The 12400-nt window shown below is 40.0% G+C and overlaps 1 protein-coding gene across 2 annotated transcripts in view; it reads right to left on the bottom strand.

The window, feature by feature from the left end:
* PHLPP1 (PH domain and leucine rich repeat protein phosphatase 1) overlaps nt 1-12400 on the bottom strand; it is a 143304-nt gene that overhangs the window by 28295 nt on the left and 102609 nt on the right. For both annotated transcript variants that reach the window (XM_055704900.1, XM_027799234.2), the window contains exons 5-9: nt 9245-9391; nt 8461-8691; nt 6256-6458; nt 4547-4607; nt 2610-2705 (exon numbers count right to left, since the gene is read on the bottom strand). In XM_055704900.1, the coding sequence (XP_055560875.1) occupies nt 2610-2705; nt 4547-4607; nt 6256-6458; nt 8461-8691; nt 9245-9391 (738 nt within the window). The remainder of the gene's footprint in view (nt 1-2609; nt 2706-4546; nt 4608-6255; nt 6459-8460; nt 8692-9244; nt 9392-12400) is intronic.

Raw genomic sequence — 12400 nt, 5'->3', positions numbered from 1 at the left:
TTGTCATTTAACCATTTTTGTTTCACTCTGCTTTTACTTGAAAATCTCTGTCAGTTACAAATTTGCCTTTTTATTTCCTTTCCTAACCAAGATTGGCTAGTATCATCGACACCAAACATTAGAAGAAAAAGCAGAATTGGTTGACAACACCTCCAAAAAAATCTATCACTTTGGGGGTTTTTTTGGATGAGTGGGGGTGGTGTGATTTTAAAATAAAAAAAGGTCAGATCATAGCAAACACCTTAGCAATTAGCTTTTCCATTAAAATATATTTTATAAATAATTCAGAAGAACTGAGTAAGTCTTTGGGGTTTTGTTCATTTGTGTTCACTTATTTCCAAGTTACACAAGCACCAAAGGAACAGGGATGTCTGAAGAGAGATCAAACCACCAGCATATAACTAAGCAAGCTCCTGAGAAGCCTGAGACACCTAGTTCTCAAGCTAGGTGAGGAATCAGGACACTGGGACTGCTCTTCCCTATGGGCAGCCTTCCCACTTGCCCAACTCCCACTGGAAGTTTTGATGAGATCAAAAAATTCTAAGGACAAGCATGTCACTCGGCATCAGAATCTGAGAAAACATGATTTGGTGAAAGCATTCAACAATTGAAGAGAACACAACATTGAATACATATAGAACTTTAAAAAAAAAAAAACAGACAAAAAGGAAGAAACATGCATACAGATGTCTTCTCACTGGTGGTGACAAGATCATTTTGGCAACTCTTAATTGAAGCATTTCCATTTTCTTTGAGGAATCTTTGGCATCATCAGTTTTGACAATGAATTTGTCCTGCATAGTTTAGACCAAGTACTCTTTTTGTTATTTTTCAGCACTTTTAAAGCAGAAATGGCTGCATTACAGCCCAGTGTACATTGTTCCCATTTTCTTTAATTGAAACAAACATTAGGACACAGCTCTCCATCTCAACTGCTTCAATTCTTTGTCTTCAAGGTCTGTTTTTCTGTTTCAATAGGCAAACACACATAGCATCAACTGTAGCTTGTTTAGATCAGGTGTAACCTTCAGCCCTCCAGGAAACTGCTGCAAGGCTTGAACACTTGCGGTTAGAGCAGCAAGCATCCTCCTGGGAGAGCCCTGCTCACTCTCTTCACAGGTATTCAGTGCTACTCTGCTTAGAAGAAAAAGCAGACAGCAGTGCACATGAACACGCTGGGCACTAGCATTTACCTGATACTTAACAGTAGGTCCATACCCCTGAGGCATTTGCATTTGAATCCAGACCTAAATTTCCCTAACTTTAGCAGACTTCAAAGCCTGTGTTTCAAACCAGGCCTTAAAACTGAGTTGACTTATTAGGAGCTAAGCTATCTAGACACACACTACAAAGAAAAGTTTTCAAAGATAAGCTGTTTCCTGGGGTTAAGGATAAGATGGCGGGAGAGACAAGTGGGATGTTGACTGTACCTAATTTCAGCTAATCATTAATCTCCCAAAGATATCCTGTATGCCTTGGTAGGCCTTGCTGTTATGAAGTGCAACTGAAAGGCAAATGAACTTTTGCTCCCCCCATCTTCTGAGCAGGTACAGCTTCACTTTGTGTGGAAAACCAGAGGCATTAATCATCTGCACGTTAGCCTGTTAGTTTGCTTGGTAAATCTCCTCACATCCTTTTCTGCCCACATTTCTGAAATCTATTCTCTTCCCATTTCTGACACTAAAACTGCTGGTTTACACCATATGGCACATTCATGTGACCCAGACAAAACTATCCTTTTGGGTTTCTGATGCTCTTCTGTGCTATACAGCTCTGTAAGGAAAATATTTAACAACTCATCATACACTAGCTGTCTACAATCTTCAATGGCTCTGCACATCCCCACGCAATTTCACCCTTTGTGCCTAGTATGTTCTCCCTCTTTCACAACATCTCTTTTGAAGCGCACAGAGCAGACAAGAATGACAGCTCTCTTCCAGTGAAGTCAGCGACTTGGAAATTTTCAATACCAGTACCTGATCAGTATACTCACTTGGAACAGGTCCCTCTAGAAAAAAAAAAAACAACTAGCAAGAGCCACTCATTATTTAAACTCAACTTCTATTTTCCTTCCTGTTCACTTGCTTTCCTATCATTTGCATTTATCAATTTTAAGTTTAAACTCCTGGAAAATAGATCATCTTTGTAGTGAGGGTGATTGCTGTACTTGCAGGAGTTTCCTTCCTTGATGAGGCTTTACCTTCTCCTCTCAACTCTTTTTCACTCAAACAAGGCTATGAACCGGAGTCTCCAGGCACCAGTGAAATGAAGTTACAAGTTCTGGATCCCTAAACTGTCATGCAAAGTTATGGTTGTAAATATTTAATATTCAGTATTAAAAATGAAGGGCTTTCCTGCCTGAACAGCCACATGAACAGCTTCAAAACTTCCACCTGGAGTTCAAAGGCATTGCTTTCTCTGCATGAAAGTAAAAGAAGAAAGGCTGGGTAGAAGCTTGAGGCATGACGACACCCCACAAGGTAAAAATAAAATCAAATGAAAGATAAAACAAGTCTGACAGTCACTGGAACAAGCTAAACACTGAATCAGCAATTATTTCTGAATTGGTTCTCCCGTTCCACATTGTGCAACTGGTCTGCAACACTCACCGGGCAGGCAGCTCACGTATCTGATTGTGGCCAACATCCAACACCTCCAGTTTCCTACTGTCACATACCCACTCAGGCAGGTTTTCCAGGTGATTTCTATGAACAAAGAACACAAAGAGGTGTAACTAAATGATAACTGAGATGTACATGTTATTAAGAATACAGCCTTAAGAGATACAGATACCTGCAGGAAATAAATCTGCTACATAGTATTATGCTTCCTACAAGACTGTGCGCCACCCCTCCTTCTCTAAGGGCACTACCAGTGCAGTAAGGTCCTGGGTGAGGAGGCAACAAAGCTAACAGCATCTCCCTAGATGTGCAACCACTAAGAAAATGCAAAAAGCTAGCTCCAAATTATCAGGGAAGAAGTGTTAAGGGTATCAGAGTACTGAGGATGAAGGAGTCTCTCCATGGAGAAAAAAATTTGTGAGATACTCCTTAGAAGACATCCACGCTCTACACAGTTGAAACACACCTCTTCAATTCCCCACAAATTCAATCCTGAAATTTGCTCTACCGCTTTTCAGCTATCTCACTGAACAGAGCAAAATCTTTTTTTTTTTTTTGGCATATTTTTAAAGCCAAGAGTTTTGCTTTTCTTGCATTTTTCTTCACAGAAACTAACTCTTCCAAAAATTAAGGTCTTGGAGAGAAGTTTTTCCAAATATTGCACTGAAAACCTGCAGCTAGGCACAGTAAGGCACCCTGCCTTAAAGAAAAATTAGCAGCATGAAGTACATGGAGGAGGTTGTGTGCATGTGCATTCACATAACCACTACTACAGTTAGCACACACAGATGCAAAACTGGGCATCAGATATTCAGGCACCCACAGACCTGAAGTCCAGGAATAGGACCCTTACACAGCATAAACATAAATCAGTGTTCATGCTCATTCATGTGCTTCTATCCTATAGTTCACTCATGCAATAGCCTTTAACCAAAATATGCAATAGCAACCCTACCCCTCTTATCCTCAGATCTCTTCTTTTTCAATCTCAAACGGATTTCCCAATTCCAAGCCAGGCAAGAAGTGAAAGACACTCTACCCGTTAAGTTACAATGCCATCACTGAACTGAGGCACAAAAAGGGTTTTGTGATCAAAATCATGCATTCTGCACCAATTTCATTTACAGCTAAATGGAGAACACAGCTTTACAAAGAGCACTTTTCAATAAATCACACTTAGTGTGATGTAACCTGTGTGTTACATTTAGGTGCACAATGCAAGTAACTCAAGGTTGATGAAACTTTGAAGTTGATGGCCACTCACCCAGGTTAACTCGCTAATTGTTACAATTACCCTTGACAGTTTAGGAGTGCTTTAAGCAGGCTTTTTAATGAATGAGATTATCACCTTAACATGCAGATGAGTAACTCCTTAAATAAGACAGACATTAAGCATTCCTATAAAGTGTTTTCCTGATTCAGTCCTTAAATTGTAAAACAAACTAAAGAACTCCCCCTCTTCCATTTCTTTCCTTACCCCACCTCCCTTGTTAAGGTGAGATTTACAGATGCATTCAAGTGGCAACTGCAGCCAGGCCTGCAGAGAGCAACGATGAGCTGCAGGAGCTGCCAAACTGATGAGCAAACTATAAAACTTCAACCTATGCTGGGTTTGTGTACATGTCTCATATTGGTGTATGTTTGAATCATCATGTTCCATCTCTATAAGATATAAATCTTTAAACTCTAACTACAAAAAAATTACTTTTAGCACTTAAAAAAATTAAATATTTAAATCTATAAAAAGGAAAGAGGGAAGAACTGGCCAGCACAAAAAAGCCCATCCTCTAACTGCAAAAATCAGTCTTCTCATATCTCAAGGTCCAGTTCCTGGCCCCACTCCCAGTAAAATATCAGTGAATGTCATTTTTCCCTAAGCTTCACTGACATATGTTTTACAGGCCCAAGAAAAACCGTAACCTTACCTAGAAATATCCATATAAGCCAGGCAATTAGGAACCGGATACACATCAAGGTGAACAAGTTCTAGGGGAGAAAATACATATATATATAAATAAAAGTGGTGATAAAGACTTGCACCTAAAATGGCTGTTCCTTAAGAGTTACTTTAAGCAGCTAACACCCAGAGATTTCAGCACAAGTCAGTAACCTAAAAGACTTCTGAGGGTCTGGACCTTTGTGAACTGAATTTTGTTTCTTTATTATTTTTGAGCACATTTGCTGTATTACATTGTACTTGCTGTGATAGACCAGAGAGGAGAAACTGGAAGTTTTTAAATGTTTCATGGCAAATTCTCATTTTTCCATTCTTGTTCTGGAGCTCTAACTTCACCTCTGCCCAGAATAGTAAATCACAAACCTGCTCTACTTTTTTTTCTACTGGTCACTAACGGTACAGGCACAGGAAGGGAGATTCCCCACTCAAGAACAGCAAGCTACAGAATACCCTGGAGTCTTCCAGGTCATGGCAAGATCCAGAGTCTGTCAACACATTACACAAGCGTTTGCATGCCTGTGGAGTTCCTGGTTGGAAGCAGCCTTACTGACCTTTCCAGCATCTCAGCTACTGCTACTAATGTTATATTTTGATTGCTTCAATAATACTTCATATCTTAAGGGCTTTAGGTAGGTAATGCTTAGCATTAGGGTTGAAACAAAACCAGCACACATTTATTTAAGCCTACAGAAAATCCACTAAAGTGAAAGTGTAACAAGCATCACGGTCCCTTTGGAAGATGAGGCTAAACCAAGGTGGCTGAGGGTGCAAAGAGAGGATAGCCAGGAGGAACAGCAAGAGCAAATGCCATTGACTGCAAGATACAGGTTGACTTGGTTTCTCAGCTCACATTGCACAGCACATGCTCAGATTATGTTAACTTTTCTCAGCTACAAAGATCCTGGCATGAATACTTCATGAAGGCACAGGCTTGGATATCATTAAGATGACAGCCTTTTAAAGGCAGTTCGGCCTGTTCATGAAATCCACAGCTCTCTGAGTGTGCATTTTGTTTATTCCATAAAAAACTAACCCAAATAATAAGAATGGTGGTGGAAAACCAAGTATTTTAAGTAATAGTGGCTTCCAGAGACAGATCAAACAAATCCTGCTCATGGAACACAGGAGTTATTCAACTGGAAAAGGCTGCATTATTTTATTATCAAATACAAATGAAGTTAACTCATTATAGATTTTGTAGTTTTGTGGCCAGAGTAAGCAGCTAGAGGTAGTAGCAAATATATATATATATATATATATACACACATTGTCTTCCTTTGTCTCACAAATGGCCACTTGTTCAAACTTTCTCAACTCTAGGGAGGAGCAATGAATTCCTTATTCGCCTTATTAAAGCAACACATGAATATAACCTGAAGAATTGACAACTTAAAGACTCCTCCCTGCTGACATAGAAAGGAATTTCGACTCAAAATTCCAAGATTTTCATAGTTTTGAGACCTCCAAATCAGTAGTCCAGTGTTATTTGAAAGTCACTTCTGAAGCTCAGAACTGCCAGCAAGCACAGCACGTGTAACTTTTATCCAAGGGTCATGTCAAGAGCCTCCTGCTTGCTCCTCATCACGTGCACTGCTCTCCACAAGCATCCTACAGAGAACCAGGTATGAAAGCAGAAGTCAGATGACACCACCACAGCTGCCCTGAAAACGCCCTTACCATTCGAGGAAGCGTACAGCGCCTTGAGAAAATATCCACTGATTTTAAGGGTTACCAGTTGATTCCGTTCACAGTGTAACACTTCAACGTTGTTAAAAACCGTTGCATCCAGCTCCCCAAGTTTGTTGTCTCTGAGATCCAGTTGGGTCACATGATGCAGAAAATCTGTGTCATCGGCCTCCAATCTCCTAATTGAATTCAATCTTGCAGACAAAAAGGGAGATTAAGTGTAGTTACGTAGGCTCCTGCTGACAAACCAATGCTCACTCTACAATCAGTTGCACAACAGCTCATGAATGAATGGATGCCTCCAAGTTCTGATCAAGGCTGATTTTAAATACTTTTGCCTTTGTTATGGTATTTTAAAAGATGGATGGATCCACTCTGTTGTTTTATCCATTATGACAAAGGAAAGACACCACCAAGCTCTTTTCTAAACTACTCTGAAATCTACTGATAAAAAGCTCTGCAAGAAGGTAAGTATTACTGTTATTGTGTCTATAAAAATAAAAGATAATCTGGCTTTTATTTGTGCCTGACAGTTTGAAAAAGAACAAAACCTCTATAGTTCCTGCTGGCCTATCATGAGCATCTGCTGAAAAGCCTGGCAGACACAAGTGGCCTGCAGATATTGGAGTCTCTTGCCTTATTGAAAGGCCAAATTGAGATTCATGAATTCCCATATATTCGCCTCTTGTGTTACTGTGTTCCACAGCAAGCAAACTCAGAGACCTGAAAATAGGTGTTGAAAGAAAACAAAGCAAAAACCCAAGACGAAGTGGGCCTGTCAGATAAAGAGAACCGGTTTTATCACACCTTCACCGCTGTGCACTGACTGCCAATACTCAACAACTTCCCCAGAAGCTGAGTGAGATTATCTATAACCTAGCGATGCTGGAGACCGCAGAGCACTCAAAGAGTTCAGTTTCAAATTCCCAGCTCTGACCAGAACACTAAATATCAGTATAATAACACCTGCTGGACCATTAAGTCTCCCTAGTGAGGACAAGGGCAAATGCCTACGCTTCTGCTGTTACTGTTGCTTTTGAAGAGTTGCCCTCTGTGTAACAGTTGTATTTTCACAGTAGCTACATTTTCCAGTTAGAAGAGAATGGGTAATATGTCCCCTCCAACACCACCGCCTACTTTTGCCGTTTTCAATTTACAAGCAGTGCTTCCTTCCGATTTCACTAAAGCAAAGCACTTCACTGTGCAGCAAGTACAGTTTACAAATATGTTCGACATTTACTACTGCAGGTAGCGTTACAAAGAGCCACTGTTCACTGCTCAGTGCAGACGGGATGCGGCAGACAATGACAGGGCTGGAACTTGGAGCCAGCTTAGCCACAGTGCCTCTGCTCTGAGGCCAATTTATTTATTTATTTATGCGCTTTTGGTGTACATATGAACACACAGGCATATTTTAACACCACCATAACCACTTCAGAAGTCATCCATCTATTTTAGCTGTTTTCTTATGCTGACTCTTTCTTGATTGCAAAGTCTGACAGCTACACGGCAGTACGGCACACTAAGTTTTAGCTTGAACAGCTTAACTAAATGGTTCCAAAATTCATCGTTGTTTTGACCTCATGGTCCAGGCTCTGAACTGAGCCTTGCCCAGCTGACTGCAGAAGCTAGCTTGCCCAGAGACTGTAAGAATAAAGAACCACCTCATACCGGAGTCATTTATAACAAGGATCTGTTTAGACTCTGCTGAGCGCAACAATAAAATAACATTACTTATGGTGGACTAGGCTTTTTAACATACCAAGAAATATTAAAATATCTATTTTTGTCCTTTCACCTTCACTGCCCTTTTCTCCATCCCACACATCTGTAACATTTCAGACAGAAGCTTTTTTAGGTCAGGGACTATCATTTATATTACACTAACACTGCAGCAACAAGAACTGCAGGAATCACTAGTGTCCCAGGCCCTGTTTTGTTTGATCTTTCAGTGTAAATATTAATTTTCCCCCAAACTCATTTCCTTATCTATCGATCTCCCTAAATGCTATCTCTTCTTCAAAGAAGAATGCTAAGTCACGGACAAGTGCTGTGAGTTACACAACACCACCAGAAACATGGTTTGATGGACTAACACAATAGATTCCTACCTGGGGGCAATTCTGGCAGCCAAAGAGAAACCTTTTCAACCAATAATTTAGACCCACTTATTTTTCCACTTTTCCAAACACCTACCTTAGATCCACATGTTTAATATGAGGCATCCTTTTTAACACCTGCAGATTCAGGGTATCCATGCAGTTTCCTGACATACAGAGCTTATCCATGGCATTCAGCTTCTCCAGAACCCCTGGAATGTTGGTAAACTCATTGAAGGACAGACTCACGTAGCTGAGCTGATGCATATGCTCCAACTCATCAGGAAGGGACTGAAGAAAGTTGCCATCCAGCAAAAATGTCTGCAAGCTATTAAAAGCAGGGGAGAGGAAGGGAGAGTGAAGACAGTGAGTGACCTGTTAAATCACATTTCCTTCCTACAAATACACAAATCTGCCACAATTACAGTGACTTAAAATGTACAAAAGGGCAGAAGAAAGAAAAATGTTAATGAGTAAGGCTTTAACATCTGCTACAGAAGATACCGATCAAACAATTAAAAACGTTAGCAACTATGAAACATAGGCTGTGTTAAGACAGTTGTATCCTATCTTCAAACATCTCCAGAATTGCAACAATGTGATGGATGAAGCACATGAGCAAGGAGGTTGAAACATTTTCTTCATTGTGAAGATGACCCTTGTGTCAAATGCTGGGGTCTGGAAGAGCTTCAAGACACTAAGTGTGCTTTCCCTCCATCAACAGCTCACAACTTTTTCCACACAGATCTTAAGCCAGTACGCTCTGACAAAACCCAGTGAGTTTAAAATGTTTCTTATAGCCAGATTATGTATAGAGTCATGAAACTGCTTATTGCCTTTATTATCAGGCTGTGTACACAAAGTTTTAAGAAAGTACTTGCTTGTGCATCTCGCCTACAACTGCTGGAACACTTCTGAGGGCATTGCAGGACACGTTGAGTTCAGTCAGGGTTGCGATGCTGCAGACTGCCAGTGGGAAGTCTCCTAAATTATTATTGGAAAGATTAAGGCTCTTCAACTTGGTGAATCTACAATGAGATAAGAAAAAAAAAATAAAGAGGGCAAATAAGTGGATCATAAACCACACCATGTTGCCTTGCAATAGTTAATACAAGGTAAGTTTGGTTATGTAAATACAAACCACGTGCAATTTTAGTTTATGTACCCAGAATAACTGGGGAAACGAGTAGACGCTCAAGTTCAACACCACTTGCAAGAGTATACTCACGTTAAGATGGCATAGAGAAACAAGCCCTCCTGAATAACACGCTAAATATATTCTCCTATGAGCCTAACAAACAAAACCCTTGCCATCCTTATGATATATGTAATTTCTTCTGTGCCATCTCACGCTGTACTAAAGCACTGCTATTTTTCTGAACACATTTCTTGCTAATAAGACTATCCTAGTGACACTGGTTACAAGGTGCAGGAAATTCTCAGCCTGTTTGAACAGTAAATTTTTGTGGTGCAGCTCAGCTCCATTCATGTGAGTAGATACTGCCTTTCAACCAAAATTTCTCATTAGGATAGGCTGGTTTGAATACAACTGGGAAATGTGCTGAATTAAAGCAGAATTTAGCAAGACTTCTGTAGTGACAGAGGCAAATTCTTATGCTCTCGATTAAGTACAATGTCAAAGCTCACAGAGATTTCAAAATTTTGTCCTTGCCGTGTCAAGAAACTCTTAAAAGCCCCTTGATTTATCACATCAGCCAATGAAGCAACTTGCATGTGCTTGCCTTATTAAAGATGATCAAGACTGTTTGAGAAAAAAAAAAAAAAAACAAAGAAGGGGACAATCCAATTAGCCAGCCTGCATGTTCAGCAACATTATTATGGTTGCCTAACAACCACTGGGAGGTATGCCTAAAGGCAAGTAAAAAGGATGAATGAAAAGATCTGTGTCAGATTCTGATAGATGGGAGGAAGTTTCTTTTCTGGCATGGTTTACACCAGGACATTTTATTTGGACTTCATTTTCCTTTTTTTAAGACTCAAGTCCTTTATTTTGTGCGAGCAGGCTTTTATATAACATGCTGATGGAAGCAAAACTGCACGTATGGACACTGCTATTCCACACGAAAGTAATCTCTGACAGCATGTGCCAGTGCATCCACAGCCTCCACGCTGGCCCAGCACATTCTTACCTCAAAGCACTTTGTCTTCCCCAACCAGAAAACACGGACAGAAATCAATCACATCAAGCATTAAAAGGTTAAAGAGTTTTAACATCAAAAGACTCTTAAAAATACTTACCAGCCTCTGCAATCAACCAGCACACACCTTTAGTATTGCCTAAATCAAAAACTCATGTCACTGACTAAACCTCAATATGAAAATGTAAGTAGCGCCTTTGTATTGTATTTCAATGGGGGTTGTAATTGAAGTGTGGATTTTACACCAAAAGACAGGCTGTAAACATACTTAACATTTACACAGGCTTGCAGCAAGCAAGGGAATGCTGTGCTCTCTACCGGTATTTTGGTGCAAAGATGGCAGAAGAAAAAACCTGGAAAAATCATGGCCAGAGTTAACACAGATTTTGAACACCCTGTGCCATGCTGGAGGCAGAAGTTTGGATCAGAGTTAGATGGAGACTAAATGAAATCTTGCAATCAAATTACTGCTGCAGGGAAAAAAATGCTACTGTGCAGAAACAATGACTAATATATCTCTAGAGGGTGAACTGTAAAATAAAAAGGAGGCTAGGGTTAGCCAGCTGATGCTAATAAGACCTACTAGCCAGGGAAAAAAAAAAAAAAAAAAAGTAGCACATTTTAAACACTATACCTTTATATTCCTCTCTTTTGAGAGAAAAAGCTTAAAAATCTCAAACCTAGAACTAAAATGCACAATCTTACATTTATCTTTAAGAGTAGATTTGGGCCACAGATATACTTGAAACTTGGAGTGATTCTGTGGTGGAACAGCTGTCCCACATCTTCCTCAAAGTCAACTGCAAATACAAACAAGAGTGCTCTAAGTAGCGGACTCCGCAGTCTTTAGAAATTAGATATTTTTTTTCAGTATTTAGGTAAGTGCAAAATACTAGTGATGACAGGAAGTTTAAAAAATAACTAAGTTGCTGGAAAAATCGAAATGCAACCATTCAAATTTAAGTCAACCATGAAAAGAATTAACTCATTTAATAATCAACACCGAGGCTACAGCCTTTACCTGTACTGCTCTGGAGTCTCAGAAGAAGTGTCTCAGTTCTGCCCACTAAACAAGTGAAAACTACAATCTACTGTAAGACCCCAAATAAAATCTTAAGATAAATTTACAGAAGATCAAGCTAATACACAGAGGAAAGAGGGCTGGAGTGGGGGAGGGGGGGCGAGGAGGTGAAGAAAGCTATGGAATACAGCAACTAACTCCAATGCGGTGGTCAGCTTCAGGATTTTCTGCACACATACTTGTTGTGTATAATTGTCATAGGTCAAAGACAGGGAGACAAAACCCTAGCCCCCCCACCCCATATGTATCTGGGATTACATCTCTGCTACCCTACTGTATGTTTTACTGTGTGCTTATTAAGGGCCTTCTGCAAGTAATCCAGTTACTAAGAGCACCAACTGAACTTGTTAACAGGTCTATACAGTATGTAAGGGGAGTAGTACATCCAGTGTTGGATATACTCATACAGAAGCTGAAAATGCACATGTACGCGTATGTCAAATAATCCACAAAGGAGAGTTCATTGTTAAATGACATTTAAAGAAAAGCTGAAAGACAGACACCATACGTTTAGTTAAAGAGATTAATTTAAAACAACCGGCAGGAAAGAGATACTGTCTTCCCTCCTTTGTAAACATGTTTGTTTGTGAAATGCTACAGTCACATTTCTTCTAATGGAGCACTGTCAAATACAGAACATTACCAAGTCAAACTAGCAGGCATTTGCTCAAAGTTAAGACCTAAGTCTACCTCTAAAGCTTTGGCCACTCACTTCCCACCATCCACATCACAGATGGGTTGGTGCACTTCCATTATGGAGCACTGCCATGCTGCACATTTAAAATGCTTAACTGTTT

The sequence above is a fragment of the Falco cherrug genome, chromosome 3 (assembly GCF_023634085.1).
Source record: "Falco cherrug isolate bFalChe1 chromosome 3, bFalChe1.pri, whole genome shotgun sequence".
Classification (NCBI taxonomy): Eukaryota; Metazoa; Chordata; class Aves; order Falconiformes; family Falconidae; genus Falco; species Falco cherrug.
The sequence above is the reverse complement of the archived record's forward strand: the minus strand, read 5'-3'. Positions and strand labels throughout refer to the sequence as shown.